At 34.3% G+C, this 27,975-nt stretch overlaps 2 protein-coding genes across 4 annotated transcripts in view; both read right to left on the bottom strand.

Annotated features, from left to right (window-relative positions):
* Positions 1 to 21: 21 nt before the first annotated feature.
* Positions 22 to 13,699, bottom strand: LOC107018040 (uroporphyrinogen-III synthase, chloroplastic). Of its 3 annotated transcripts, none has more exons than XM_015218397.2 (10): positions 13,443 to 13,699; positions 12,147 to 12,234; positions 5,413 to 5,479; positions 3,975 to 4,093; positions 3,689 to 3,784; positions 3,248 to 3,303; positions 2,930 to 3,015; positions 2,521 to 2,652; positions 630 to 719; positions 22 to 530 (listed from the first exon to the last, which is right to left on the bottom strand). In XM_015218397.2, exons 1-9 carry the CDS (start codon positions 13,647 to 13,649, stop codon positions 662 to 664), a joined length of 909 nt encoding a protein of 302 aa, XP_015073883.1. In that variant the 5' UTR covers positions 13,650 to 13,699; the 3' UTR covers positions 22 to 530; positions 630 to 661. The 3 variants fall into 3 exon arrangements, with proteins under 3 accessions (XP_015073883.1, XP_015073884.1, XP_015073882.1); XM_015218398.2 differs by having other exon boundaries at positions 22 to 512; positions 640 to 719; XM_015218396.2 differs by having other exon boundaries at positions 27 to 512.
* Positions 13,700 to 22,892: 9,193 nt separating this feature from the next.
* The window catches only part of LOC107017930 (polyadenylate-binding protein RBP47-like), a 5,790-nt gene continuing 707 nt past the window's right edge, over positions 22,893 to 27,975 (bottom strand). The window contains exons 2-7 of the mRNA XM_015218225.2: positions 27,701 to 27,975; positions 25,901 to 26,381; positions 24,602 to 24,666; positions 24,393 to 24,523; positions 24,207 to 24,303; positions 22,893 to 23,354 (exon numbers count right to left, since the gene is read on the bottom strand). Of these exons, the coding sequence (XP_015073711.1) occupies positions 23,193 to 23,354; positions 24,207 to 24,303; positions 24,393 to 24,523; positions 24,602 to 24,666; positions 25,901 to 26,381; positions 27,701 to 27,975 (1,211 nt within the window). The 3' untranslated portion in view covers positions 22,893 to 23,192. The remainder of the gene's footprint in view (positions 23,355 to 24,206; positions 24,304 to 24,392; positions 24,524 to 24,601; positions 24,667 to 25,900; positions 26,382 to 27,700) is intronic.

Genomic DNA, 27,975 nt, shown 5'->3' with positions numbered 1-27,975 from the left:
GCATGGGATTTCAGTAAAAGAACACAAAAATCAACACATTATGCACTATAAGGAATATGGCTAATATTAGATAAATACAAGTAGCCTTGATGTTTCTCTTCGAGGAAATTTGTGTTGGAGTATGAACCGGGAGGGGACCGGCTTTTGTCAATTCTGAAGACAACAGGCTTCAAGCCATGTAAATATTACAGAAAATATAAAGCAAAAATAAGGGGATATATCTACATATGGAACAATTACAGTGGAAAGATCCTATGCTAGGAAGACAGGCTTACCTCACAAGAAATGTTGGCTAGACAAGTGGGTAATACCTCCCCACGACAAAAGCCGTCTTCTCATAAGCTGTGTCAATTAGATCCTACACTTACACGCTTCTACACGGAAATGCCACAAAGATCTCAAAATACTTCACAGTGTTGAAGATGCAAGTATGAAAAGCTCTTAATTAGCTTTGTCATAGCAAAGATGCCAATGGAAACCAGAGCTTAGCCAAGCGTGTGATGCAGCTATTACTGTAAGTAACATATAACCTATATTAGAGAGACATGCACATCAATCATTTTAAACATGTCTGTCTTTATGTGTTATGGACTATGATGAAAAATATGAACTTGGAAAACCTTTTTTACCAGAAAATACCAGGAGTCACACTGCAAAATCTTTAGACTTTTTGGACTTGCTCATGAACTTCTAATGCTTCCAGAACGCTGCTTACCCACCTGCACCATGTGACTCATAGCATCAAGTAGATCAAAATGTAAGCGTAACTGACGCACACATAATGGAAAGTGGAAACAAATATATAGTCCCTGCCTCCAATATATCTCACTACATCCCTAAAAGAGTCAGCAGGAGAGGTAATACTCCCATGGGTCAATGAGCATATCAGCAGATGGTCTTTGCCCCAATTAAGAATCGGGTCCTATCACAAGTACTCATACTTAGCAGTTAGAAAAAAACCAAGAACCTAACACTTGAAATCTGGTGCTTGACAAGAAAGATTATCCACCACATTCTGCATGATCATTCACCAAGCCAGTCAACCCTAGCTCCTAAATGCTTAAGCTTCCTCAATGGAATAACTTCAGTGCTAACATTTGGCTAAAATTTAGTCTGATTTTTATTTGATAATAGTTGTAGAAGGATGAAACACAAATATTAAAATTGTACTTGGACTTTCCAATTCACGTCACCAATTTACTCAGCACATACCCTTCTAGTAAGATGAGAGTTTAGATGGCCAAGACAAGGGGCATAAGAAAAAGAGGATAGATACCAGCAGTGCCTTGCCCTTCATAGACAAGAATGTTAAAGAGATACATGGAAAAAGAATTTAGAATGTATCGCTTGATCATTCTCCTGAGCAATTGAGTGTTTATACAGACATCTAGTCAAAATTAGGGACATAACTACAAATAAATAATATGCGTAACTGATTCTATCTAATATACACAATATTCTCAAAGAGAGTCGAACAAGGAGAAAATAGTCTCTTTTAAAGTTACTTAATAGAATGTTATCCTTCACTAAAAGCTACTTACTAAAATATTAACTTACAAAATAGTAGCAGTAGTAGCAGTAATTACCAACATATCAACTGTAATCCCACAATCGGGGTCTGGGAGGGTGATGTGCACGCAGCCTTACCCCTACCTTGCGAAGGTAGAGAGACTGTCCCCAATAGACCCTTTATTCCAATAAAGCATATCAAAACCAATAAGGAAAGGAAATGACATAGTGAAGCAACCATATAGAAATAATGGAGAAAAGAAATGGTAGCAACAACAAACAGTACAATAACCAAAGCAAAAAAAATGTAATGATAATACCGAAGCATAAGAAGTAGTAATTACCAATTTAATAAAGTACTATGGCATATTATGAGCCACTATTAAGACACAAGAAAAATGTAGAAATAGGTAAGAACAGAAAAGGATGGGTGTCTTAGAACTTCTGTAGAGTTTTGAAGGTAAGCTCTTGAAAGAAGTGAGTCTCATTTAACATTGAACTCCATAATATTGAAAAGGTTGAACAAATAATATTATGAATGGTTACAGGAAGGTTAAAATTTCCAAGAGACAACTCTATGCAGAGGAAAGCTAAGTCTTACAATGGTATCTGGGATAATTCTCACTGGTTTATTGTATAATGTAAATAGAAATTACACAGGTTAAAAGGGACAAACAAAGAATATATGATCCTTATTCCGTAGATACTACTTTTGAAGAAAGAAAATACAAAGACAAGGACCAGAATAAAGTATAGTTTTCCATTTGCTGCTTTATACTCTTCTCACAGCCAACTCCTTCCATATGACAGTGAATAGTCACTTCACAGCAAAAGAGATCATACCAATTACATGAGGCAAACATAGATGCTAAAATAGCAGTTTTTGTATTGGAAGTAGCACTGTTCTTCTTGCAGAACAGAGTCAAAATATCTTATAATATTAGGGACAACCAGAAAGGAAGAAAGTCCCAATCAGAAAAGCAGAATAAGAGACTTAGATCAACAAGTTACCCTTCAAGACCAGGACTTGTTGGATGGTATATATTTCTGAACCCAAGTTTTTTAGCTGCAGAAGCTGTTGTCTCCCCAATACATGCAACAGCATTGTCCCACTGTCTCGATGCAGTAAGATTAGCCCATACCCTGTCAAATAACCCAGCAGAAGGAAAAAGGAATGAGAAAGGAGAAAGAGAATAAAGCCTCTAAAAATTTAAGGTAGAAGGATGAAGAACATAAGGATACAATTCTGTTCCCTGGCTCAATGAACTATGTCTGGAAACATCTGTCTAGTATTTTCTAGCATGTTGGTGGAATTACAGTCATCAGCTATAGAATTAGTGCACTTGCTTAAGCCAATATTAGATATCAACCTGTCATCATCTACTTTTGCTATATAAATGAATAATTTGGAACATCGTACCTGAGGGCAGAAGGAGATGCTACAGTAACAACGGGAACAGAGAGTGCTAGTTCAAGAAGATATTGATCAACGTGATTGACTGGTGCCTGCAAGAAATGGAAAGGTCATAGGCAGCAGGATGAAATCTAATTAGTTTTCTTTCAAGAGAAGGATCCAAGATGTGGTGCTCTATCTGAACTTTGACCAAATGTCAGGAAAAGGTGACAAGTGACCCTCTTTTTCAGGGCAAGTGTGTATTACCAAATTCGCAAGCACAGTGGTCTCTTGTGAGTAAAAATGAATTTTCTTCTCCAATTAGGCAAAAGAGAAATATCATACCGTTGTGTAAGTGTTCAGCCGAGTAACCTCGAATCCCCGCCCAGAAAGTCCTTCCTCTGAAATGACGGAGCCATATGTCAGTTTAAAACTACTCAAAATACTTCTATATTCCGAGGAAAATTTGCATACTAAACATGAACTATCAAGGTGAGACAGTTGCAAAATATCGGATGAATGAGACTCTTGTACAGATTATGGCCACGAGGAAAGGGAATGAGCTAAGACTTTTGTGGCTAATCTGTTTCTTTTGTTCTTCCTTTTCAATTTTTTTCTAAATAATGGTTTACAATAGAAAAGGCACCTCCACGGAAACTATAGATCCCTACAGAACCAGAAAAAATCAGAACGAATATACAAGGAAAAAAATCTCTGTATGAAATCAGATAGATGGGAGAATTAGGAGAGACAGAAACATAAAGAGATGGAGTAATATGCACACACCGATGTCAGTGCTGGCTTTTGCTGAAGCAGGATAGAGAACTGTGCACTTGTCATTTCCATTCTTCGGAAGCTCTAAAGCTAAAACCTTGCCAGTTGCTGAAATGCAAATAGAATGAAATTTTCAGTCACTCAGGCAATAACATAACGTCAGTCAATTTTTTACTGCGGAACAGTTTGCAAGGAAAAAAAGGTATTTAAATGAATGACAAATGCAATTCCTGATGCACATGTGTGCCTTATGCTATTTCTAAATGTCAAAAGAGCAAGTGGGAAGTTTACTTAATACCCTTCGATGGTGCAAATGCCATATCAAGATACTGCTTTGAAGACTGAACAGCTTCATCAAATATGCTGGCTGTACCAGATCCAACAACTCCTACTCTGACAGATGGGGTCCCAGCAGCTCTAAGTGATAAATTAGAATAAGTATGAGGGACCAGAGACAGCAAAAGTAAATATAGATCATCTAGACAGCTTGAAGAATTTGAGGCTTCTTTCAACCAATAAACAGTAATGAAAAACATATATAGTAATACTTCATATTTTGGGGAATTAATTATTGTACCATCTTTAGTTCAATATTTCATTTGACAACATAAGTACACACATAACAGGACACACTCTAATGACTCTCGCTTTTTGTATATGCTGACAATCAACTGAGAGTCTTTTATACAAGTGTTCAATGCTTCATTTAGGAAAAAGTATACAGTTGATGGATGGAAGGTTCAACCAGAACTGGGGTTGATGATAATATGTTATGATCCTATTGCAAGGTACGGGACTTGAGTCTCACATTGGTTAAATGGGGAAGCTGATGTAGGACTTATATAGCTTTGGATTTTTCACCTAAAAAACTAGCTTTCGGGTGTGGTTCTCCCTAGGTTGTACCCACTGCCCTTCGTGCCTTGAATGGTGATGCCAATATTGTAGTGTTGCCCAGGGTTAGAAATGGTCTAGCGCACACAGCCGTCGAGGACGACCAATGCAGAGCGTGGTGGTTTGTTATGATTCTATAGCAAGGTATGGGACTTGAGTCCCACACCAGTTTAATAGGGAGTTGAAGTGGGACTTATATAGCTTTGGGTTCTCCCACCTCAATAACTACTTTCTTGGGTGTGAATCTCCCTAAGTTGTATCGTAATGCTTAGCAGGTGCTATTTGTCACATAAACACATCAATTCAGTGGATAATCAAACTTAATATGCCAATGACCATATTATATAGGAAGTATTTGTACCTCAGGACAATTGGTCTTTCTCAAACTTGTGAAAGTAAAATGAAAAATCTTCAACGAGTAGATAAGATTCTCAAACATGCTGAGAAGTGAGAACATAGTTTTAAAACCCGATTTGTCTACACAAGCAAGCAACAACGTTTTTAAACACTGCAATGACTTGTTTTACTGACAAGTCCAACACAAAATGACTAAATTTAACATCAGATCTTGTAACTTTCTCGGCATTTTTATTTTTAAAGCCAACTTCACAGATATATTCTCCAGACCAGCTATCCATAATATCAAATAAATCATTTTCGTCTTTGGTAAAACTTACCAATGGGTATAGCCTAATAGCCTATAGTCAAAGTGATCCTCCTATTCAACGAACAAAGGAACTGTACTAAAGACTAGTCAAGAAGATAGTTTAGTTATTTAAAATCAGAAGGTGAAGAACGTCAGACAAAATTAACCCTCTTTACTGGTTAATTCAACCTAAACTTACTTCCAAGCATCAAGAAAAACCTTTCCCGCCTCTGGTGAAGTAATGATAATCCAGTCGAACGTGGCCTCTGTAATCACAAGAAGAAATGGGGAAAAACATTAGAGACAGCAGATAACATGTTAAGCTATTGGTTTCACCAAATCTGGAGAGGACTTTCAAGGGTGTAGAACTGATCAATCATAAAAAGTTTGCTGATATAAGTTGTAATCGAAGACCACTAAATAGTTATTTACAACAGAAGGACAGAAGTGTGCAAATACTCAAACCAAGCTTCCCTGTTACTGTCTCTCTTCATTGTAGCACGAACGTCCGCTCTTGCAATCGACTACAATATGTTGATAGCAAGAAGGTACAGTTTCTATATGTAGTCCTCTGTATAATGCTTTTAGATCCTAACTGTGTAAGTCTTCTATTATGGTATATTCATCTACTTTTACTTAATATGCTGGCTGGTGCTGGCTTACACACTTTATGTACCTAATATCAGTAATAAGTCATGGTGTTCTCATGTTATTCCAATTATTAACTCTCGTTTACTTTGTTATCAATTGCTTTAAATGTGAACTGTGAGATTTATCCAATTGTCTCCATTTTAACCGAGAGAGCAATACCATAATGAATGGTATTACATTCTTATGTTTGTATTTAAATCTAAAATTATTTCTTTAAACAAAGATCTGTTCATGGTTTGACGATTTAGAATTCAACTATTTTTTTAATTAATCCAAGTGAGAGGAATACGATAACCATTAGATGGTTTTGAAAATTAATCACCATAGGCATTAGGTCCTTATTGGAAAGAATTTGTAAGGCCTGCAGCATATAAGAGAAATCAAAGAGCAACTTAAGGCCTGCAGCAATTAAGAGAAATCAAAGAGCAACTCTCCTTTTTGCTTGTCTTATATACTGTTCATATTTTATTGATTTTTTTTTCTATTAAGCCTAAATACATAATTTTACTGAATACAAATGTTACTCTTTTATATCATCAAGCACAATTATGTAGTAAATAATAGTGTAGGTCGTTGTCTTTCAGGAAATAAAACCCACCTCAACTTTTAGAAACTTAAGCGTAACTGAAAAATTAGAACTGCATATACTCTAGAGTAGGTAAGGATCGTGATTGCTGATGCACGCAAGCTTGTGTCCACATCACATTCGTTGAATTTCACAAGGAGGGAGTAATAAAGGTGATATTAGTACTCGTCTCAGCAATCACACTAGTAACAAAATAATGCATGGAAATGCAAATAAACTAAATAATTACTATAGCCTTGGGCATTACATAAATGACTGTATGGTTTATACTTATAATAGCAATAAAAAGAAAAGTAATGGAAGTACTTGGCTTGTTTGCATATATATGCAATAGCAATATCTCAAAGCAATGACCTCACTTTATTTGTGTCTGAATGCATGATATGCTATTGTTCAGAAAATGTCATCTCCATAGTCTATAATTTTTCGGGAAGCCAACATAAAAAAGAAGGCCACAAAGGTGGTATTGTGCAACACCTAGTTATATTAAGTTTAGGTTCTGGGTCAACTTCAAACAATCATAACTCCTAGCTCAGGATGAGTAAGGTGTGCTATAAGATACCGTAGGAAAGATCTTTGAATTATCTTTCCAACACCACCGAGTTTTGCTCAATTTCGAGTTTTTATGGGGGAGATATGCCCATTTGAAGTTGCGCTGTCTAGTCTAGATAAGAAAAGTCAAAACTGAATTTAGGAGGGTATTATGGTCTTTTCATTACCCAATTAAATTATTTCATATTTAGTAAGTTATTTGGGGTCTAAACTGAGTTAGTTCAGTTTACACAATTAAGAAATACACTAGGCCTTTGAGAGAAGAGAGAGGTCAAGTGTTCTTGGAGATTTCTTGCGGAATCGAAGTCATTTCGCCAAGGATTGATCCATAAAGAGGTATGTGAGACTTTCATAGCGTTGGGTTCTTTCACCCACGCGCAAATCATGTTTGTTTCAGCGAAATTCATTCTAAAAAGTTGAAAGTATGATGTTTCTTGAATTATGTTCTTGAAATTGGCTTTAGTTCTTGAGATTTGATGGGATTGTTGAGTTCTTGAAGAAATTGTGTCGATTTTAGAGTTGTTTTGAGTTAGGATCGTGTGTACATATTGTAACATCTCGTAACTCAAAATAAATAGGAATAAGCAAAGAAACTAAGAATAATCACTGTTGGAAAGAAAAGAGAGAATCTGAAAATTTTCTAAGTTCAAGAAGTGAGTTTTGGTCATTTTCAAATGGCCATAACTTGTAGCTCAAGAGGAGTTAGAGGTAGTTCTGGGATTGTTGAAAAGATCTTTCAAACGGCGCCAAGTTTGCACGATTTCGATATCGTATGAGGGAGATATGCCTTTGCCTTTCGAAAGATGGATTGTTAAAGTAAAGAAAGTCCAATCCAGATTTAAAAAAGGGCAAACTAGTCTTTTTACCAATTATTTCCTAATACATTTTAAGGGTTTAATTGGGGTAAAAATAAGTTTTAGTTCAGATGAGAAAAGTTCTTTTACGCTTAGGGCTTGGGAGAAAAGAGAAGAGAAGAAGGAGAAAAGAGAAAGATCAAGGTTTTGCCAAGAACACCAAAGGATTTTGAGTGGAATTCGTCGGGGGTGATTCCTATCAAGGTATGTGAGCTCTTTCGTGTTGGGATAATTCATCCGCATACCAATCTTGTTTAAGTTCAGAAGTTTTAGAATTGATTACATGACTAGAAGTGAGTTTCAGTTCAAAAGTTCTAGAATTGATGACGACTAGAAGTGAATTCTTGATAATCTCGTCGAATCCCTTTGGTTGAGTTGATTGCATGCCCATTGATGTTGGTTAGTAGTTTCCGATGTGGTTTTTGAGTTAGATCCAATGGGTATTGAAGGTATTGATGATCCTAGGGGTTTGGGGATGAAACCATGGAGGTTTAGGTGATTTAGGGCCAGCAAGCAAGTTGAAAAATTCATCAGACGCACCTGGGCAAGGCCAGGCAAGTCGCGCCTGCATTGCACCAAAAGAGGGTTTCAATCAACTGGGGCCTGGTGCGGCGCGCAACCAGTGCGCCACAACCAAGCCTTAGTCAATTAAGGCTGGCGCGGCACGCCACCAGTGCGCCCGAATCGGCGATTTTTGCCCAGTTTTCGTAGTTATAACCCTTTTAAATCCTTCTAAGGTACATTAACACCTTTCGATGATTCTAATTACTTCAAATGATTTCTAAACACCTAGAAATCACTAAAGAACGCAAATCATAACCTTGAATCCACAATCTAATTCAAGGAAAATTAAGATTAAAGTCGAAGGAGTTAAGAGTTAAGTCTTGAAGTTAAGAAGCAAGTCAAAGTAAAGTTTGTCTTTATTAAATGTTTTAACTTCATTTTAAGGCTCAATTTTCAAGTCAGAGTAAAAAGTAAAAGTTGAAGTCTTTCCTTTCAGAAATATAAGGAAACTAAGTATTCCCTAAGAGTTGAGTAGGGTCAAGAGTTTCAAGTCAAGCAAAGAGTAAATAGTTGAGTTCAATTCTCAAAAGTTATAAGAGAACTAAGTATTCCGTGAAAGTTTATAAATGTTTCACATTTAAGTTAAGAACGAAAACAGAGATTTTCAAAGAGCTTTCGAGCTAGCTTTCAAAAAAGAGTAATCGCTTTCTAAATAAAGCAAGAGAGGAAACTAAGATTTCCAAGATAGCATTTAAGCTAAGTTTTGAGCACTAATCTCAAATCACAGAAGTCAGTATGTTTTTAAAAACATAAGAGCTGATATAATAATATTTTTTGGGAGCAGTATTGAGCATTGATATGGGGGAGAGTTCAGATTACTTCCGGCCCCCATAAATCATGTAGCCACTATTGGTACAAAAGGGTCATATTTTTTAGTTGATTCCTTTAGTCCTATTTAGCATAGACTAGTAGATCCATTAGGTAGTTCAGGTTCTATATCGACGGCAAGGTATAGGACGGCCCTGGCAGCGTGAGGTGAGGCAAAACACTGTATCATCACAATAGCTCTTACATGATAGTTGCCGGTTAGAGAAACTTCCACAAAAGTTAAATGTATTTATATATATACAGCAGTTAATTGTATTTTACATACATCTTAGAGTTATTCGTACCCTTATACACTTCTAGAATTGCCAGTATGTTTTCAGATAGTTTTTCTTTATATTGCACTTGTGTTTAAATTGCTTTATATTGAAAAAAGTCAGTAATGTTAAGTTGAGCCAGGTAAGTTCTTAGTTTCTTTCCGACTATTTCTAGCCTATGTTGTTTAGCATTCCAACTCGCATACTCGTACATTCAATGTACAAATGTCAGTTTGCCTGCATCGTCTTATGATGCAGACGCAAGTACCCAGGATCAGCATCCAGCGCTTCGTTGATTCAGTTTGAGCACTCGGAGTCAGTGGTGAGCCTCCTTGCATTCCGAAGACTCTTTTATATTTTTCTAGTCCTTTCAATTATAGTATGTTGCGGAATTTGTCCCAACATTCATCTTAGTATTATAGAGGCTTCATAGATAGATAGTCAGTGAGTCAGACAGTTTAGATTTGAGTCTCCATTTATTTACATTTCAGATGTTTTATCATGAGACTTAAGTGTCATTTTGGCCAAGACAGTTATTTTAAGTATTTCTTATGAGAATGTTTTCTCATTTATATTGAGTTAAGTATTTCGCTGATTTAAGTAAGCTAGGCCAAGGGTTCACTCAAGGCCAACAATGGTCATTGGGTGTCGGTCACGTCCGAGGTGTAGGCTTGGGGCGCGACACATATATTAGGTATCTGAATCTAAAGAGGAAATTTAGAAAAAAAATCTAGCTTAGGCTAATTGGGGTGAGAAAACGAAGAAGGAAAAAGTCAAGCAGATTTCAACACACAAGTCCGCGGACTTGCTCCCACAGTGCAAAAAATCACCTCCGCGTCGCGGAGGAGACGCGGACTCCTTTGTTTCAAAAATAAATTTCGCGATCAAATATTTAAATGCATCTCCACTTCACGTACTTGTTTCCAAATGGTAATTTTTTGATCGTTTCTCATGTTTAACTATCTAAAAAAACTTCTAACATCATGAGATCTTTCCTATCACAAATCACAATCCTTAAATTCATAAATTCAAATTTAAGGAAAGTTAAGAGCCAAGTCTAGAGAGTTTTAGAGTCCTTTCAAAAAGTCTTCTGGAAATGTTTTAAACTTGTTTTTAAGACTTGAGTTTTGAGATAAGTGTAACAAATGAAGTTCATTTCTTCAAGAAGAGTATATGAGAACTAAGTATTCCCAAAGATTAAATGTTTTCACATTTAAATAAGAAAGAAAACACAGATTTCCAAGAGAGCCTTTCAGCTAGTTTTTGAGTAATATCTCAAACCACAGAAAGAATTTTGTTTTTAAACATATGAGTTGAGTATTTTGGAAGTAGTATTGAACACCGATATGGGATGAGTTTATAATAACTCAAGTCTCCATAAACCATGTAGCCATCATGGATAGAAAGGGTCATTACTTTTTAGATGATTCTTTAGTGCTTTTTATCATAGACTAGTGGATACTATATCCCGACAAGTTATTGGACATTTCTGGCAGCATGGGCGAGACGTTATATCATCGCATAGCTCATAATGATGGTTGTTGGTTAGGGAGTTCTCCCACCGAATTATATTACTGTATATATAAATTAAGTTGTTATTGTAGTTGTTTTAAATACATTGCATTGTTTAAATGTTTTATATAATCTGCACTTTTACTGTTGTTTATTTTTGCGTTGAGTTGAGTATCCATGAGTTAAGTAAAGATGAGGCAAGTGTTTCTTTCAAAATTTAGTTTAAGCTTATGTTATGTTTAGTTTTCCCCTCGCATGCTCGTACATTCAATATACTGATACCATTTGACCTGCATCGTTTTATGATGCAGATACAGGTAATCAAGATCAGCATCCACCGCCTCGTTGATCCAGTTGAGGACTCAAAGTCAGTTGGTGAGCCTCTTTGCTTTCCGGAGGATCCCTTTGATTATGTTTTGCTTTATTGATTTTGATTATTTCGATTGTTAGGATGATCGGGGGACTTACCCCGACCTCTTAGTATCTAAAGGCTTCATAGACATTTAGATATGAGTTTTTTAATCTGATATTTCAGTTGTTTGATATTGAGACTTGAGTTGCCATTTTGGCTAGTTGAATGTTTCTTTTGAGATATTCTAAGTTTATTTCATGAGTTTATCTTTTGAGACTGTTTCAAGTTATTTAAGCTTCCTCTAAGTGTTAGCCAGGCCAAGGTTCGCTTGGGGCCTCTCGAGTGCCAGTTTCGGCCAGGGTGTAGGCTTGGGGCGTGACATATCCACCCCAAACAAACAAAAAGCAAAGAAAATATTAATGCTCATAACAATTTCAATTTCGCAAATTCAATAATTGAATAACCATACAGATACTTGAAAAAAAATTCATTTGACCTTGAAATCTTGGGAAATTGTATTTAAAAGAAAGGGCAACTATCTGTTTTGTTTAGAATTCTAGTATAGCGCACCAATCTAACCTTTAAAACAAATTGTCTGTAGATAGGATATTTTGTGACAAAGCAAATCAAAGGCCATTAGAAGAAATGAGCTAGAATTCATACAATGAAGGGAAATGAATAACTCCATAGAAATAAATATACAGATGCTCAACAATGAGTCTCAGGCAAGCAAATATGAACCATGATTTCCAAACCAAAGCACAAATTGCAAGAGCCTACCAGTTAATAAAGAAGTGAGCCTGTCTAGATCAGGTAAGTGCATATGCTGAATGAGAGGAAGCTCAAGAGAATCAATCCCATGTCTGACCTGTAAGCATGAAAAAGAGGGAAAACATAATTGACGAAGATGCAAAATTTACAACTTTCTAGAGAGAAATCCCAGATAAAAAGTTGTGTCCCCACGTGTATCAAGTCTAGATCACCTTGACCTTTGGTGTTAGAAACTTGGTCCCATTAAAAAAGTTGTTTGTTCTCATTCATGGTGATTTCTTATATATCTTGTACGTGATTCAGGAAAAGAATATGAAATTCCTGTCACGCGTTTGCTTCTTTTCTTCCCAAGTAGAAAGCAAACAAAGATGTATTGCCAGCAAGACAGTGATTTTTATGAACTTGTGTGCTTGCTTTGACATAAGACATTTACCAAAAAATAAGTCAGATTTTGGGGAACTTTTTGTTGAGGATAACACTTTCATGATTTTTTTGAGTGCTAAGGTGATAATAACTTGTAACTTTTTATTGGAAAAGATCTGAAATTAAGAGTTGAGAAATGGAGAAATATTTCTGGCAACAAAACATCAGAAAATGACTAATTCTCATAATATTTCCGAAGATATCTCCTTCATACCGAGCACACCATGTTGAAAATCCAGGATGCAAGAAATGAATCTATCATAAATAGGCATGAACATGATTTAGTGCTCTTCACTACATCCTTATTTAAGACTTTGTTGAATCAAATCCACAAAATACAATCTTTTAAGCTATGCGTCTAAATTCATGAATAATATCCTTCACAGTGCCGCTAAACCAAATGCTTCCTGATCTCAAGACTAATTATCATTTCACTCTTCCCTTTCTCCACCATATCCAGGGGAAAAGGTAGACCGTTGGCTACAGGTTCTGCCAAACCCAGTAATTTGATTCAAAAACACAAAATTTGTCTTAAAAACTCATTATATATCTCTAGATATTATTCGTTTAGAATCTAGAACGCATAAACTTCAAATCCTGGTTCCTCCTCTATCATATCATTTTATCATCCTAGAAATCCAAGTGATCAGCAGCTACAAAGTTAAACTTACTTAAGCATTTGATCAAACATTTAATGTGCTACTTCCTTCATACCAATGTAGCTACAAAAAAAAAAAACACGCCAAAATTCTCTCTAATATATCACTAACGAGCACTGAACCACCACGAAACAACCACAAAACCTCTAGAACTTCGAGATAATAACATAAAAATCCAATTAAAACTCGAAATTGAAGAACCAGCAAATAATTGATTGAGTACCAGAGCATTGATGAGCTTGCCGTTCTTCCCGCGTTCTCTGGTTACAACAACTTTCGGCTCCTTCGTCGAACACGAAACGGTGATCGATGAAAGTGAAACGCAAGCGCCGCCCCTGAATGAACGACGGACACAACTCCGCCGCTGCTGCGTGGTGGAAGACGACGACGTCGTCAACGGAGGAGGAGAGAAGGAGGAGAGAGAAGACATTTTGTGGAACGCGTAGCTGCCAGCTGTAATCCTGTAACCGATTTTAAACTGTAACTTTTTTAATCATTAGTCATTAGTCAGCACCTCCTCCAGTTAAGTAATCTCTAATCTCAAAATCTTTAATTTAATTAAAGTATTAGTATTAGTATTAATTAATTTTCAGCAGGACAGATGTCAAAGCTGAAAGGATAAGAAATTCTGTTACTGACACGTGTCCTATCGGTGGGGCCCGTTATCTGCTGTGACCTATCGACCATTATACGCAATGATGGTGTTCTACTTTACAGTAGTGATCAGGTGTTCTGCGGGGATAGAAAGATCTTATCCAATCCGTTAATTTGAATGAAGCGACAATTAGACGGCAAATCAACGGTTGTGATAAGGATGTGGCTTTGGTAGGAACAGTGTCTTAGGTGTGTATCCCATGATGCAACATATTAAAATAAATAATTAAATTTGATTTCTTTTTGGGTCTTATTACCAATAATGTGGGGGAATTAATTAATTAACAAAGTTTTTTTTTTTTCAATAAAGTGATTCTAGTATCATTTTTTCCTCTTTTAGTGAGGCAAAAGTCATGTTTGGAATTGTTTAATCTTTACTCATCATAATCACACCCAATTTAGTTAGTTTTTTTTTTTTTTACCGAAAAGTTTCGATATGTATGTTTAAACTTAACAAAATTACATATTTAGCCCTCTAAGTTTGGAATGTTGCTATAAAAATTTTAAATTTGGATAGTCTATTTAAAGAGAATATTTTTTCGATGTGAATTTAAATTTAATCTAGGCTCAATGTGACAACTAAACACTTAGAATTATCTACCCTTGTTGGAGTTGGTTTTTGCAATGACAAATTCAAATTTAATCAAGTCACGATATGTTAAACACTTGAATTATTTAGCCTTGTTATAGTTGGTTTTAAGGAAAGATCAAATTGAATTAAGCCTCGATATGTTAAAAAATTAAAATCAATTTCAGAAAAGATTTTTTCGGTTCAATAAAATAGGTAAATTCTCAGATTATCAAATTCAAGTTCAACACATCATATTGTGGTGATTAATATGCATCTGTTAAAATATTGAGACATTGATTAATAAATGATCGAGAAAATGCCCAATAGCGCCCCCTCCCCACCCCCAATCTATAGTCGGATTCTCAATTACACACTCATACTTTACGGGTGTCTTATCACCTCTCTGAATTTTATAAAACTGAAACTATTACCTCCCTGAACGCTTAGCTGGCAAAGTGAGTGTATCTCACTCTCTTTGAGAGAGTGAGCAAAAAAATTTAATATTAAAACTCTATTTTTAATATCTATTTTTAAGAACATATGTTTCTATTTATTTATTTATTGTCTTCTCCATAGTAATAAAGATCAAATTCCTCCACCATTCACCATCTCTAAACCATCATTGCCACCACCATCTTCACCGGATTCACCATGGTTGATTTCACACAAGCTTTTAAAATCTCATTTAAGAAATTTTTATAAACCATTCAAATCAATTAAAAGTAAAATGAGATCTATTTATATCACCTAAAAATGGGATTTGGATCATATTTGGAAAAAAAAATCAATTTAGGTTTACATCAAACCCAATTGAACTCTCAAATAAGATTTTTATTTTATTTTATAGATCCTTTAATTATCAATCTCAAATCTCAAGTAACCAATTACAAGTTTCTTCCTCATTTTTCCGGAGAGAATTTGCACTTGTTCTTTCTCTCTATTTTGCGCCCCTCATTTTTTTAGTTTTCCTATCTCCACTGCTACCAGTTAAAAGCTATCATTGTTGCTTCCTCCGACGAAACGTCACCATTGTCACTGTCTCTGACGAAACGCCACTGCTGCTTCCGGCGAAACTCAAAACACCAGCAAAAACCCTCCCACACCTCCTTTCATCTCTCTCTTGTTCCTCATAATCCAATTTTGATGGACTTTGGTGTATAAAGTAATGGTGAAATTACTTTAGAAATTTGAAGGAATTGGGAATGTTGCTTTAGAATTTTAAGAAACTGGAAGAGTATAGGAAAAAGAGAAAGGAATTATAAGAAAATTGAAAAAAAAAATTAATTAAATTTTCACGTATCGAACGCGTGAAGTTCACAGATCAATATAGATGTGGTTATGGCTTTTCAAGGATGTAACTATTTCAGTTTTAGACAGTTCAGAGGGGTGATATGACCCCCATAAAGTATGAGTGTGTAGTTGGAAATCCGGCTATAGATTGGGGGGGGGGGCTTTTGACCATTTTCTCTAAATGATCGCTGTGGTGTTGCTAACTAATTTATTTTCCTCTTTTGTCCCATAAAAATAAAAGTTTTTTTTTTCATATAGGATGGAGCTCATCGCATTAGACCGTATTTCTTTGGGTTTTTTATTTCTTACTGGTTTATGAGGCTTGACTAGTTTGAATTCATATTGAAAAATTATACTTCAAAGTAAAATCTTTCTTGCTAAAGGCGACTTCATTTTTAGGGAAATCTGAAAACTCTGGTTAGTTAAGGATAAAAGAATCTTTACTACTCTATACAATGCAGATATCAAATAATATATCGAAGATAAAATTAAAAATATAGGCATAATACATAAACATAACCCTTAACTTGGCGTCAGTTGGCAACTACGGCCCTTAACTTTAGATGTGTACAAGTAGACACTTAAACTTGTATAAAATTAAACAAATTGACGCATTCATACTACATACACCCTACATGAAAAAATTGTGTCCTATGTGACGTCCGACATGTATCATGCCATGCAGAACACGTATATCTAGTTGTTTCATGATACCACATTGTGGTGACTACTAGTACGTTGCCGCTGTCAAAATATTAGGCAATTAATATATAACTTATTGCTTTGGTATTTGTTTGAGTAGTATTTATTTTTAGTAGTTGATAATAAAGTCTTTTTTCGTCTGATGAAGTTATGATATTTAATTAATTCGAATTCACATTAGAAGATTTGACTTAATTTAATACTATAAGCGATTTTATTTTTAAAAATATTCGAAAACTCTAAGTAATTAAAAATAATGCAATACTTAGACTATCTCCAACCCACCTCTATTTTACTCTCCATTCTCTAAATTTGGAGAGTAAAATAGAGAATGCCCTCTCCAACCGACCTCCAAATCACACTCTCTATTTTACTTTTTCAATATTTTATTATTATTTCCTTTACTTTCCAATTAACATATTATTTTACATATAGTTTCATTAGTTAAATATCTAATATTCATAAGTCATTTTAAATGCATATAATATTTTAAAAAATATATTATTTAATATTTGCTACTTTAGTTTCAAATTAATATATTCTTTTACAATTTTCACAAAAATAAAATTTTATTTTGTTAATTTTCATTATAAAGAATACACATAATTATAATGATAAGATGAAAATTTTAATTTAAATACAAGATAACAATACAATACATAACTTAATAATTTAAATATAACATAAAATACAATAATAAAATAATAATTAATTCGCGATGAAACAAGAACCATGTTAAAAAGATGTTGAACAAGAATTCGAAGTTTTGCAATCATTGCAAGTCCGTCACGTTTTCGGAGAAAGAAAGTGATACATAATATAATGACTACATATATTATACTACACACGTGATAATTGAGAATGAACGTGATCTTAATGCACTAATTCAAGATATCGTAGAGGCTTCAAGTCCAATGACAGAAATGGTGTTAGATCTTAATGCACTAATTCAAGAACCATGTTAAAAAGATGTTGAACAAGAATTCAGAGTTTTGCAATCATTGTCAGTCCGTCACGTTTTCGGAGAGAAAAAGTGATACATGATATAATGACTACATATATTATACTACACAACGTGATAATTGAGGATGAACGTGATCTTAATGCACTAATTCAAGATATCGTAGAGGCTTCAACTCCAACGACAGAAATGGTGTTAGATGAAAATCTTCGATTTGAACAAATTTTTAGCTGGACATAATAAAAAGGACAAAAATGATCATTTTGAATACGGTAATACATTAATAGAGCATTTATGGGAGTATCGTAATAATTTCGAAAATTGATTGATTATGTAATGTTTATCTAATCGTATTTCAATTTTATTTGAATTTGTTCGTTAATTTATATATTATATAATATTCTCGTGCAATTTATGGTATTTAAAATTGGGAAAAGAGACGGATTTACCCCCGAACTTTAAATAAATGGTACGTATATGTCCTCCGTATACTTTGAATCCATATAAGCCTTTGCTGTCCAATTATAGGTACATATATATCCCTCTCAGTAACGGACTCCTAATTTTTTACGCGAGTCTTAATCCTATTGAACTACCCGTTTGACCCCTTTTTTTAAGTAAAAACTATGTAAATCACATAGTGTAANTGATACAAAAAATGCAAAGTCGTACTTGATACATAAGTGTAACTACAATTATAAGTCTGTCTACTTGATACTAACATGATACAAAAAATGCAAAGTCATACTTGATACATAAGTTTAACTACAATTATGAGTTTGTCTAATTGATACTAACATGATACAAAAAATGCAAAGTTATAGTTGATACAAAAATGCAAAGTCAACTTGATACATAAGTGTAACTACAATTATAAGTCTGTCTACTTAATACTAACATGATACAAAAAATGCAAAGTTATACTTGATACATAAGTTTAACTACAATTATGAGTCTGTTAGTATTTTCTGAATCAGATAAATAATCTAAAAAATATAATTGATACAGGAAATTAAAATTATATTCTTATTAAAGATCTATTAAGCATAAACCCCAAAAGGAGGTGACAAACAAGAGGATGTGCAACTGGGTTTTGATTTACAATAAANTTCAAAATTTCCTTGAAGGTAATTTTGTATCCGGTTTCGTAATGAATATTACGATATTGCTAAGACATTCAGGAATATGGGAGAGTGAGGTTAAATACAATCAATACAAAAGTGATGGGATAGTGATTGGAGAAAATATTTCATATATGAATCTAATCTCAGAAATTGCTACTGAATTAAATATTGATGAATTGAAAAAAAATTTTATTATCCAATATATTGTAGAGGGCAAATTTTCTCCGATGATAATTAGGAATGATATGGGTGTGAAGCTGTTTATAGAAATTAAGAAGCAAGAGGTTGGATTCAGTATGTATCCGCTTTGCATCGATACAAATGATAAAAGTACATAGGAGTTACAAATTTTTGATTCAAGCAGTGGTGCAATTATGTGTATTGAAGGTGGACAAAGAGACGCTAATGCTCTAAACGTTGTTGAATCAAACATTGGTGATTCTTGTTACATACCCGAGATGGAGAAAGAAAATTATATATCAGATACAAATATATCAAATGTGGAGACGAAACAATTGTACTTGATACTTAACAGACACTTTATAGCCTAACATGATACAAAAAATGCAAAGTTGTACTTGATACATAAGTGTAACTACATTTATAAGTCTGTCTACTTGATACTAACATGATACAAAAAATGCAAAGTCGTATTTGATACATAAGTGTAACTACAATTATAAGTCTGTCTACTTGATACTAACATGATACAAAAAATGCAAAGTTATACTTGATACATAAGTTTAACTACAATTATGAGTCTGTTAGTATTTTCTGAATCAGATAAATAATCTAAAAAATATAATTGATACAGGAAATTAAAATTATATTCTTATTAAAGATCTATTAAGCATAAACCCCAAAAGGAGGTGACAACCAAGAGGATGTGCAACTGGGTTTTGATTTACATAAAAAAAAAAATTGAATTTCAACTTATTTATACATTTTTCATACTTAATAAACAACATGTACAAAAAAAATAGTATTTTCTGAATCAGATAAATAATTTAAAAAATATAAAAATATTTTTTCTGATAATTCAAAAAGTCATTGCATGTGACAAAAAAAATTTAAAAAAATAAATAAAATCGAAATACGTGCAATGGAGGTCTGGATATGGCCATTGTNAGTCAACTTGATACATAAGTGTAACTACAATTATAAGTCTGTCTACTTAATACTAACATGATACAAAAAATGCAAAGTTATACTTGATACATAAGTTTAACTACAATTATGAGTCTGTTAGTATTTTCTGAATCAGATAAATAATCTAAAAAATATAATTGATACAGGAAATTAAAATTATATTCTTATTAAAGATCTATTAAGCATAAACCCCAAAAGGAGGTGACAAACAAGAGGATGTGCAACTGGGTTTTGATTTACAATAAATTTTTTTTTGAATTTCAACTTATTTATACATTATTCATACTTAATAAACAACATGTACAAAAAAATAGTATTTTCTGAATCAGATAAATAATCTAAAAAATATAATTGATACAGGAAATTAAAATTATATTCTTATTAAAGATCTATTAAGCATAAACCCCAAAAGGAGGTGACAACCAAGAGGATGTGCAACTGGGTTTTGATTTACATAAAAAAAAAAATTGAATTTCAACTTATTTATACATTTTTCATACTTAATAAACAACATGTACAAAAAAAATAGTATTTTCTGAATCAGATAAATAATTTAAAAAATATAAAAATATTTTTTCTGATAATTCAAAAAGTCATTGCATGTGACAAAAAAAATTTAAAAAAATAAATAAAATCGAAATACGTGCAATGGAGGTCTGGATATGGCCATTGTAAGCTTTCTACCCCTCTTCTTGGGTGTCTTTGCATGTGCCTCTTTTTGTGTTTTATGATTCTTCGAACTTTGGTTATCCATTGTTGGAAAAAAATGGCAGACAGAGATGGCGGACAGATTAGACGAAGGCGTACGGACGGAGAGCACAACTTTGATTTTCAAAGGCGGACAGGTAGAGAAAAATGGCGGACAGCCTAGAGGAAGTCGGACGGATGGAATAAAGAGATTTTGATTTTCAAAATTAAGAAGATGAACAGTTGATTAATTGGTTAGTGGGAGTGGTGTAAAAGGGTTCTCTATTTGGGGAAAAGAAAGAGTAAAATTAGGGGTTAGTATTAATTATGGGAGTCGTGTAAATGAGTATTTTATTTGGGGAAAATAAAGAGTATAATTAGGGGTAAGATTTAATTGGTTTGTATTAATTAGGATTCTAATTTAATAATGTATCTGTTAGATTAAATTTATTAAAAATAGGGATTTTAGTAATTTTTAAAAAAAGAAGGGAAATATGGAGAATATGTAAACTTAAGTTGTATATTCATGTAATTAATCCTTTTTTTAACCCATAATCCTATTATAAGTCCCATAACCCAATACCCGCCCAATTTCCTCTAAAAGGAATCCAAATTAAAACACCCAATTGGGGTTAAGCCTATATCCTCCTTCAGGTGGAAACTTTGGATTACGAAGATAATCTTCATAAACAGCAAAAATTGTACGGCAAAGACGAGAAATATGTTCAAATTCATCATAGGTTCAAATATTGTTCTTGCCTCGTTTGTTTGGAGTATAGAGGAGTTCTTCATAATAGCTTTCCCGGAAGAAGTGATAACTAAATCTCAAAATTTTGTGGCCACCAACTATCATAGGTCATTTGCATTGCTTGCATACTCTTCACCCACCAAATTCAAGGCGTGTGTTGAAAAGGAAGAGGAAGGCTTCAAATCCAGTATGAGCAAAATTGAGAGGAAATTGGGTGGGTATTGGATTATGGGGCGGATAGTGGGATTATAGGTTAAAAAAAGAGGTCAAACGGATAGTATAATAGAACTAAGACACGCGTAAAAAATTAGGAGTCCGTTAGTGAGAGAGGTATATAAATACCTATAATTGGACGGCAGGGGATTATATAGAGGCAAAGTATAATGGAGGGCATATACGTACCATTTATTAAAGTTCGGGGATAAATTCGTCCCTTTTCCCTTAAAAGTTTTTGACTAAAATATAATAACTAAATAAAAAATTGAAAAAATAATTTTTTGTATCACATAAGAATTATATAAAGTAATTATTATATAAAGTAATTATTGGAATAAAAAAGTAGATAATTTATATCATGAAATAAAAAAATAAGAATGAAATAAAAATAATAATATGATATTAAAGAGAATAAAAAAAATTCTTTTTTAAAGAGTAAAATAAAAAATTGAATTGAAATTGATTGTTTAAAAAAATAGAAAACTCCATATTTGAAACTAAAACAGAGAGTAGGGTTGAAAATTCCCTTACTATTACTTTATATGAGTTTTGATCGATGGGTCATTTCAGCAGTGTACTCGTGCTTATTCTCTACTTTTTTATGAGTTCTTTTTTTTGTTTGTTTCTCGTTTTTTTCTTTCAATAATGTAGGTTTCAAGGGAAAAATGAATTACCTAAGTATTATATATTTTTGATAGTCAAATATAAAGGCATCATTAAAATTATTGAATTACAATAGAAAATATCGAAAGAATAAGTAACGAAAAATAGAGATAAGAATAGGAATAACAAAACTTAAATTTTAGAAAGAGGACTAGAGAAACAAATAAATTCTTCACAATAAGCATCACTCTTTTGTCCTAACTCGTAGTCCCAACTAACCAATTGATGATTGAATATTATTTTGTTTGACCCAATAATCCCAACTAAATTAACCTTATTCTTCAATTCTAACACATAGGTCGTCTTTGGTTCTATGTGAAGTTGGTTGAAGAAAAGAATTGATGCAGTTACCGTAATAAAAGCAATATAATAGTATTATAACTCTTTTAAATTATTCAAAACCAATTATATCGAACTTTAATATAATTATCAAACACAAAATGAAAAAATAAAAATAAAAACAAATGCAAGCATCAACTTTGTAAAAAAATTAGCTGACCTTGATAGTTAGTTATTATCATTTTGTTCCTAATGAGAGATTTTCCAGCACAAATACAAACTTAGCCTTCGCCAGCACTTTGGGTGTGCCAACCAAGAATCATTAATTTTTTTGAAATGCTAGCACTCCCATTGTGGGTGTTCATACAACATCTAAATTGATGGCCAACTCACTGCTTCTTAGAGCCACACTGTCATTACTGGTTTCATCTGCCAAAAACTTGAGCAAGGGGCTCAAAACCCCGAGCCTACGCTGCGATGAAAGAGATGGAAGTGTGGTCCTACACATCTTGCACTCTTAACACTACAGAAGAATTCAAGAAACAAAACAAGTTCCAGAAAAAATGGCTATCCAAGTAGAAGACAGCTTGTGAGAGTGGATCGCCATTACAAATAACACAAAAAGCAGATCAAAAGAATTGATTTGCATCCAGAAAATCTGAATATTTTGCAAGCACCATTTCGCTTTCTGAAGTACATAACATGTACCACAGTGGATGATTATGATTTATTCCATCCAAGAAGTTTCATGTCTAAAGTCCAAACTTCTAAATAAATGTTTAATAGAATCCCTAGGAGACTAACACATCCAGTCAAAATTCAGTTCCACTCCTCATCTGGAGGGATTTGATTAAATTCTACATTCCATGCTTGAAACAAATAAATTAAGCACATTCACTATTCAAGCAGAGGAACTCAGCGCCAGACTTTCAGCTTACTTGTTGCTGGTGAGTACCATACACTGGATAAGCCCCATAGGCAGCAGCATACATCCCCGGATCGTGCGGTTGCGGGAATGCATACCCATAACCATCATAGAAATGTCCTCCATAGTATGGCCCAGTCCACTGGTTCCCAAAATCAGATCGTGGCTGCAATATTCCACAGGAAAGAGATTCAGCAATACAAGCATAGATAGTCAATAGAGAGAGACATGTGGAAGAGTATGGCATATAACAGCTTAACAATACCGTCTCAACCACCAATAGTTATTTCACTACCATGGCTTCTCGATATAAATTGCTTATAAATATGAGTGTCATTTCACGCTGTCAATTCATGAAGCTCTTTTTCTTTTGGTATTAATAGATATTCCCACTTCTACCAACAAGCATAACTTAAGAGTTTCTATAATCACAAGCTCCTCCTTACAATTGTTACGGAAACAGATGCTAGCCAGTGGTCATAACTGTTCTAAGCATTAGTCCCACCTGCCTGGGAGATCCATTTTTCCTCCAAAAGCATAAGTCTTCAAAGAAGCAACAGAAAGGAGACAGGAAATTGATGCAATGCAAGCATAAAAGGAGAAAATGTAAAGAACCAGGTGTCTAACTGCATAACTGGAGCAACTTAAAATTTGTCACAGAGAACATATCAATAGGCTACTACCATCTCAGAAAGGGGGGCAGAGGAGCAGATAGTTTGATCACCTTACAGCATAAAATCACAAGTATGTTATTGTAACACACTAAAGCTTCCTGAGAGCTTATGCAGCTTGAAAATAGATATTCCCACTTCTACCAACAAGCATAACTAGAAATTTCCATAAGTTTAAGGAAATGTTGAAAATTATGCGACACGACAGATGCTTTCCACCAGATTTATGACTTGTCCTAAGAATTCACTGGCCTGTTCGGAAGTTCTTTTTTGTTTTAAAGACGCAAACTTCAAAGAAGCGACAGCTGAGAGACAAAGGCATAATGGGAGAAAGAAAGAGAAAACACCTGTTTATTTGCTGGGTTTCGTCCCCAAGAAAGGCGCACCGTTTGCTTGCCAATAGCAGTTCCGTTCAACTTCTGTAAGGCTTCCTCTGCATCATTCCTGCCAGACAAATTATATATATTTGTTACTGAACATTTACCGTCTAATAAGACACCTAATGACATGAAAAATCATTATTGTCAAGATACCTCTTTGCGAATTGCACAAATCCACACCCTTTCCCAACTGGAATTTTTACAGAAACTATTTCACCATACTGTGCAAAAGGCTGTCTAAGATCTTCATCACTGACATTGGGGTCAAGACCTCCAACAAAAATCTATGACGATATCGGTTAGCCAAGGGGACTCAAAAATTAGAAAAAGAGTAAGATTAAAGAATAGAGTAGTTAACAAACTGTGGTATTTGTAGAATCTGCATCAGGTTGTGATCCTTGAGCTGGTCCACCGTTGGAGTATCCACCTACCAAATGCAGTTCAGAAGCAAGTATTTAAAAATATAAAACAGTCACCTCGACTACCACAACATCCACAGTAATGCTTTGAAATTAATGGACCATTATTTTGATGTTTTCACTATAAATACTGTTAAACCGCAAAAGAAAAACAACTAATGCAAATGAAGTGAAATTGGAAACAAAACCTAATGGTTAAAAAGGAAAGGAACACATTAATTTACTTTATGGACTCAGACAATTTAATATCTATCAAGTTACCACAAATCTCATTCATGCTCACACTTTTAGGTGCCTAATCAAAACCTGATACATACCTGTTGCAACTAAAAAAATCATGTTTGACGTGAAAATATCAGCTAAAATAAACAGTTACAAGCAAAGATGAAAGTTACAAACACAACCTCAAGAAGGCAGCTACATAACAACCAGGTAATTGAATATACCCATTTCTCAGTAGTTAGAGGAAAGGGGTTCATTCTCTTTTCCCTCCTCTTCTTCAAGAATTAAATTTTGTTAGCTAAACCATGTAGAATGTAAGAGAACATGTATGCGTCAAAGTTGACTTGGAAGAATAAAATTGTTGCTTTTAAGTCCAAGTCGTCATTTCAAAGAATATACAAATATCAAAAGCAAGGCATGAAGATATTAAGTAAGGCCATAAAAATAAGGCAAGTAGTCAGAGAAACATGCGTACACGATATGGAAATTGAAAATCCTTTCTAGGAAAAACAAAATTTTAACACCCTGCAACAAGAGGACACACGAGTACTAGGAGTACCATGATACTGCATGTTAAATAGCTAGTCCACAAGTGATAAATTCTCCTCTACAAGAACGCTAATACTACAGGGTAGGGGTGTTTGCACAAGTGTCTCAATGGCAGAAATGGCAGTAGCACCAAAATGTGACACACTTTGAAGTTACTAAATTAGAAAAAGAACAAAGAACTATTCTTTTTACTATATATGCTCAGAAATGGTTTTGCAATTAGATCCATTTCTTCCAGTCTCTGTCATTTTTCACCAACTTTACAGCATTCGTGAAAGGAAATCCGTAAGAATAAAGTTCTCATCCTCATTTTTTAATGGAAAAGACTGTGAGGTGTAACTGCTAACAAGGCAACTCATTTTTCTTTCCTTCCAAAGGGGTCTGATTGTTTTCTTGTGCAAAAATAAGAAAAGTTAAGAGATATAGAATAATTAATGCCAGCAAAAATATCTAAATTACAACACTCATTACCTTGAGAAGAATATTGTTGTGGATATCCTGATGATTTCCGTGGTGTGGCGGCACCAATTCGCATAGGCCTGCTTGAACAATACACACCATTCATTTCATTCATAGCTGAAGACCTCTCATTATCATCTCCAAACCTTACAAAACCATATCCTTTAGAACGACCAGTGTTGGCATCAATGACAACCTTAGCAGCTTTAACAGAGGGGTATTTTAGGGAGAAAGTATCAAGCAGTAAGGTATCAGTAACATCTGCAGCTAAATCTCCTACAAAGATGGACAGATCGGAACCATTGTTTGCTCGCTTGTCACCCATACTGAATGTAGCCCAATTCAGACGGAAAGGTTGTTCCGCATTAGGCATTGTCATGCAAGAATATGTCTGCAGAACTTTCTCGGCAGATGCATGTGTGAAGAATTCCACAAAACCATACCCTTCAGAGAAACCAGTCTGTTTATTGCGAATTACCTTGATGGAGGCAACCTGCACAAACAAGAACCATATAAGCTGACAAGAAAATCATGAGGTCAAAGACTTTTTCCCCATATGGAGAAATCATTTTTGGGTGGGCAATGGGTCAATATGTAACCTCCAAGCCCATTCAAGAATTTCAAATGGCCTGAATCATCATGCAAGAGTTTCTCATTCTGCTTCCAACTTAATAAATGTTGAATAGCTACCAGGAGTCTATATGATGTCACTAATTACTTAGTATTTTCTTGTCATTCAATTTGAATACTAGAGAACCTCAATGTTCACCAACTTGGGTGTGTCATGACATAGCATGCTCATTGGCATGGGCAGACATATCATGTTCATTGACATATGCAAAACAATTCATGTGTGTTGTGCTGTTAGTACAGAGTAATGTTGTGTGACAAAAGAATGCAATGGGAGATGCTTTCTCAGAAAGCTCTCGATAACATAACAGTTGCATAATATTAGCAATTTTAATGGTTGTCATCCAAACTCTGCTGAACATCAGAAAGGCAACAATGAAGAGAAAACAGATGTTCTAAGAAAAACTTGTTCTTTTATTTATCTCCTCATTAAACTTGCCTACTGCAAAGAGATCAACATCTGAACTTGGAAATTTAATATTAAGATTATTATACTCCAACAAGACCCAAACAATCCCACAGACTATCAAAGAAGTTACCATATAAATCAGAGACGTTACAAGTAGATTACATGACGAATCCATGTTAACCAGAACGTCAAGACTATACCTTTTTAGTAATTCTGAAAGCATGTTACAACATTCAAGGTGGAATATTTAAGGCTGGCATAAGCTTTACAAATCTTAAATTTTGGCTTCGGTAGCAAAAGTTTCAATCTTTGCACATGTTTTTTTAATAAAAATTCCAAAGCTACTCCCCTCAAGACATACAGAATCTGTACTAGTTAAAGTAGTAAAATTATTGCCTTGCCCCAGTTTCACAATGGAAATAATAACTTACCATTTACAGACTATTTTCCTCTAGAAAAATAGAGAATGAAGACTATCTATTCCCTAATTAAAGCATTGCCTAATCATACAAACTATCTATTCCCAATCATCAACATTCCATTTTAGGCCTGTCACTGAAAGTACAAAAAGATATTTATGGAAAAAATATAAAAACTTTACTTGTGACGGCGGCTAACTTAGTAGCTACCTGCCATCATTCAATAAATCCAGATTTTACTGTAATTAATCACATGAAAACATTTATAGAAAAACATAAATCACGTGTTTAAAAAAACAGAGCACCAAATATATATAAATATATGCATGAGCGTAAACTGGTACAGACTTATACCTCATTAGTGGTAGCAAAGCAGCTACGTAGATAATCCTCATCCATCCAATTATGAAGGTCACCCACCCAGATCGTTCGATTTTCATTATTAGTAGATCCTCCACCTCCACCTTGTTGATGCGGTGACGGTGAGTGCGGTGGGTGGTGGATAAGGTGGTGATGGTGTTGTGGATGAAACGGCATATAGTGCGGTGGATAATGTGGGGCCGGCATCATTGGATGCTGCATTACCATCGCCGCCGCCGGGTACTGCATCGCCACCCACGGCTGCTGCT

The sequence above is a fragment of the Solanum pennellii genome, chromosome 4 (assembly GCF_001406875.1).
Source record: "Solanum pennellii chromosome 4, SPENNV200".
Lineage (NCBI taxonomy): Eukaryota > Viridiplantae > Streptophyta > Magnoliopsida > Solanales > Solanaceae > Solanum > Solanum pennellii.
Note: the sequence above shows the minus strand (reverse complement) of the source record. Positions and strands in the feature narration are given on the sequence as shown.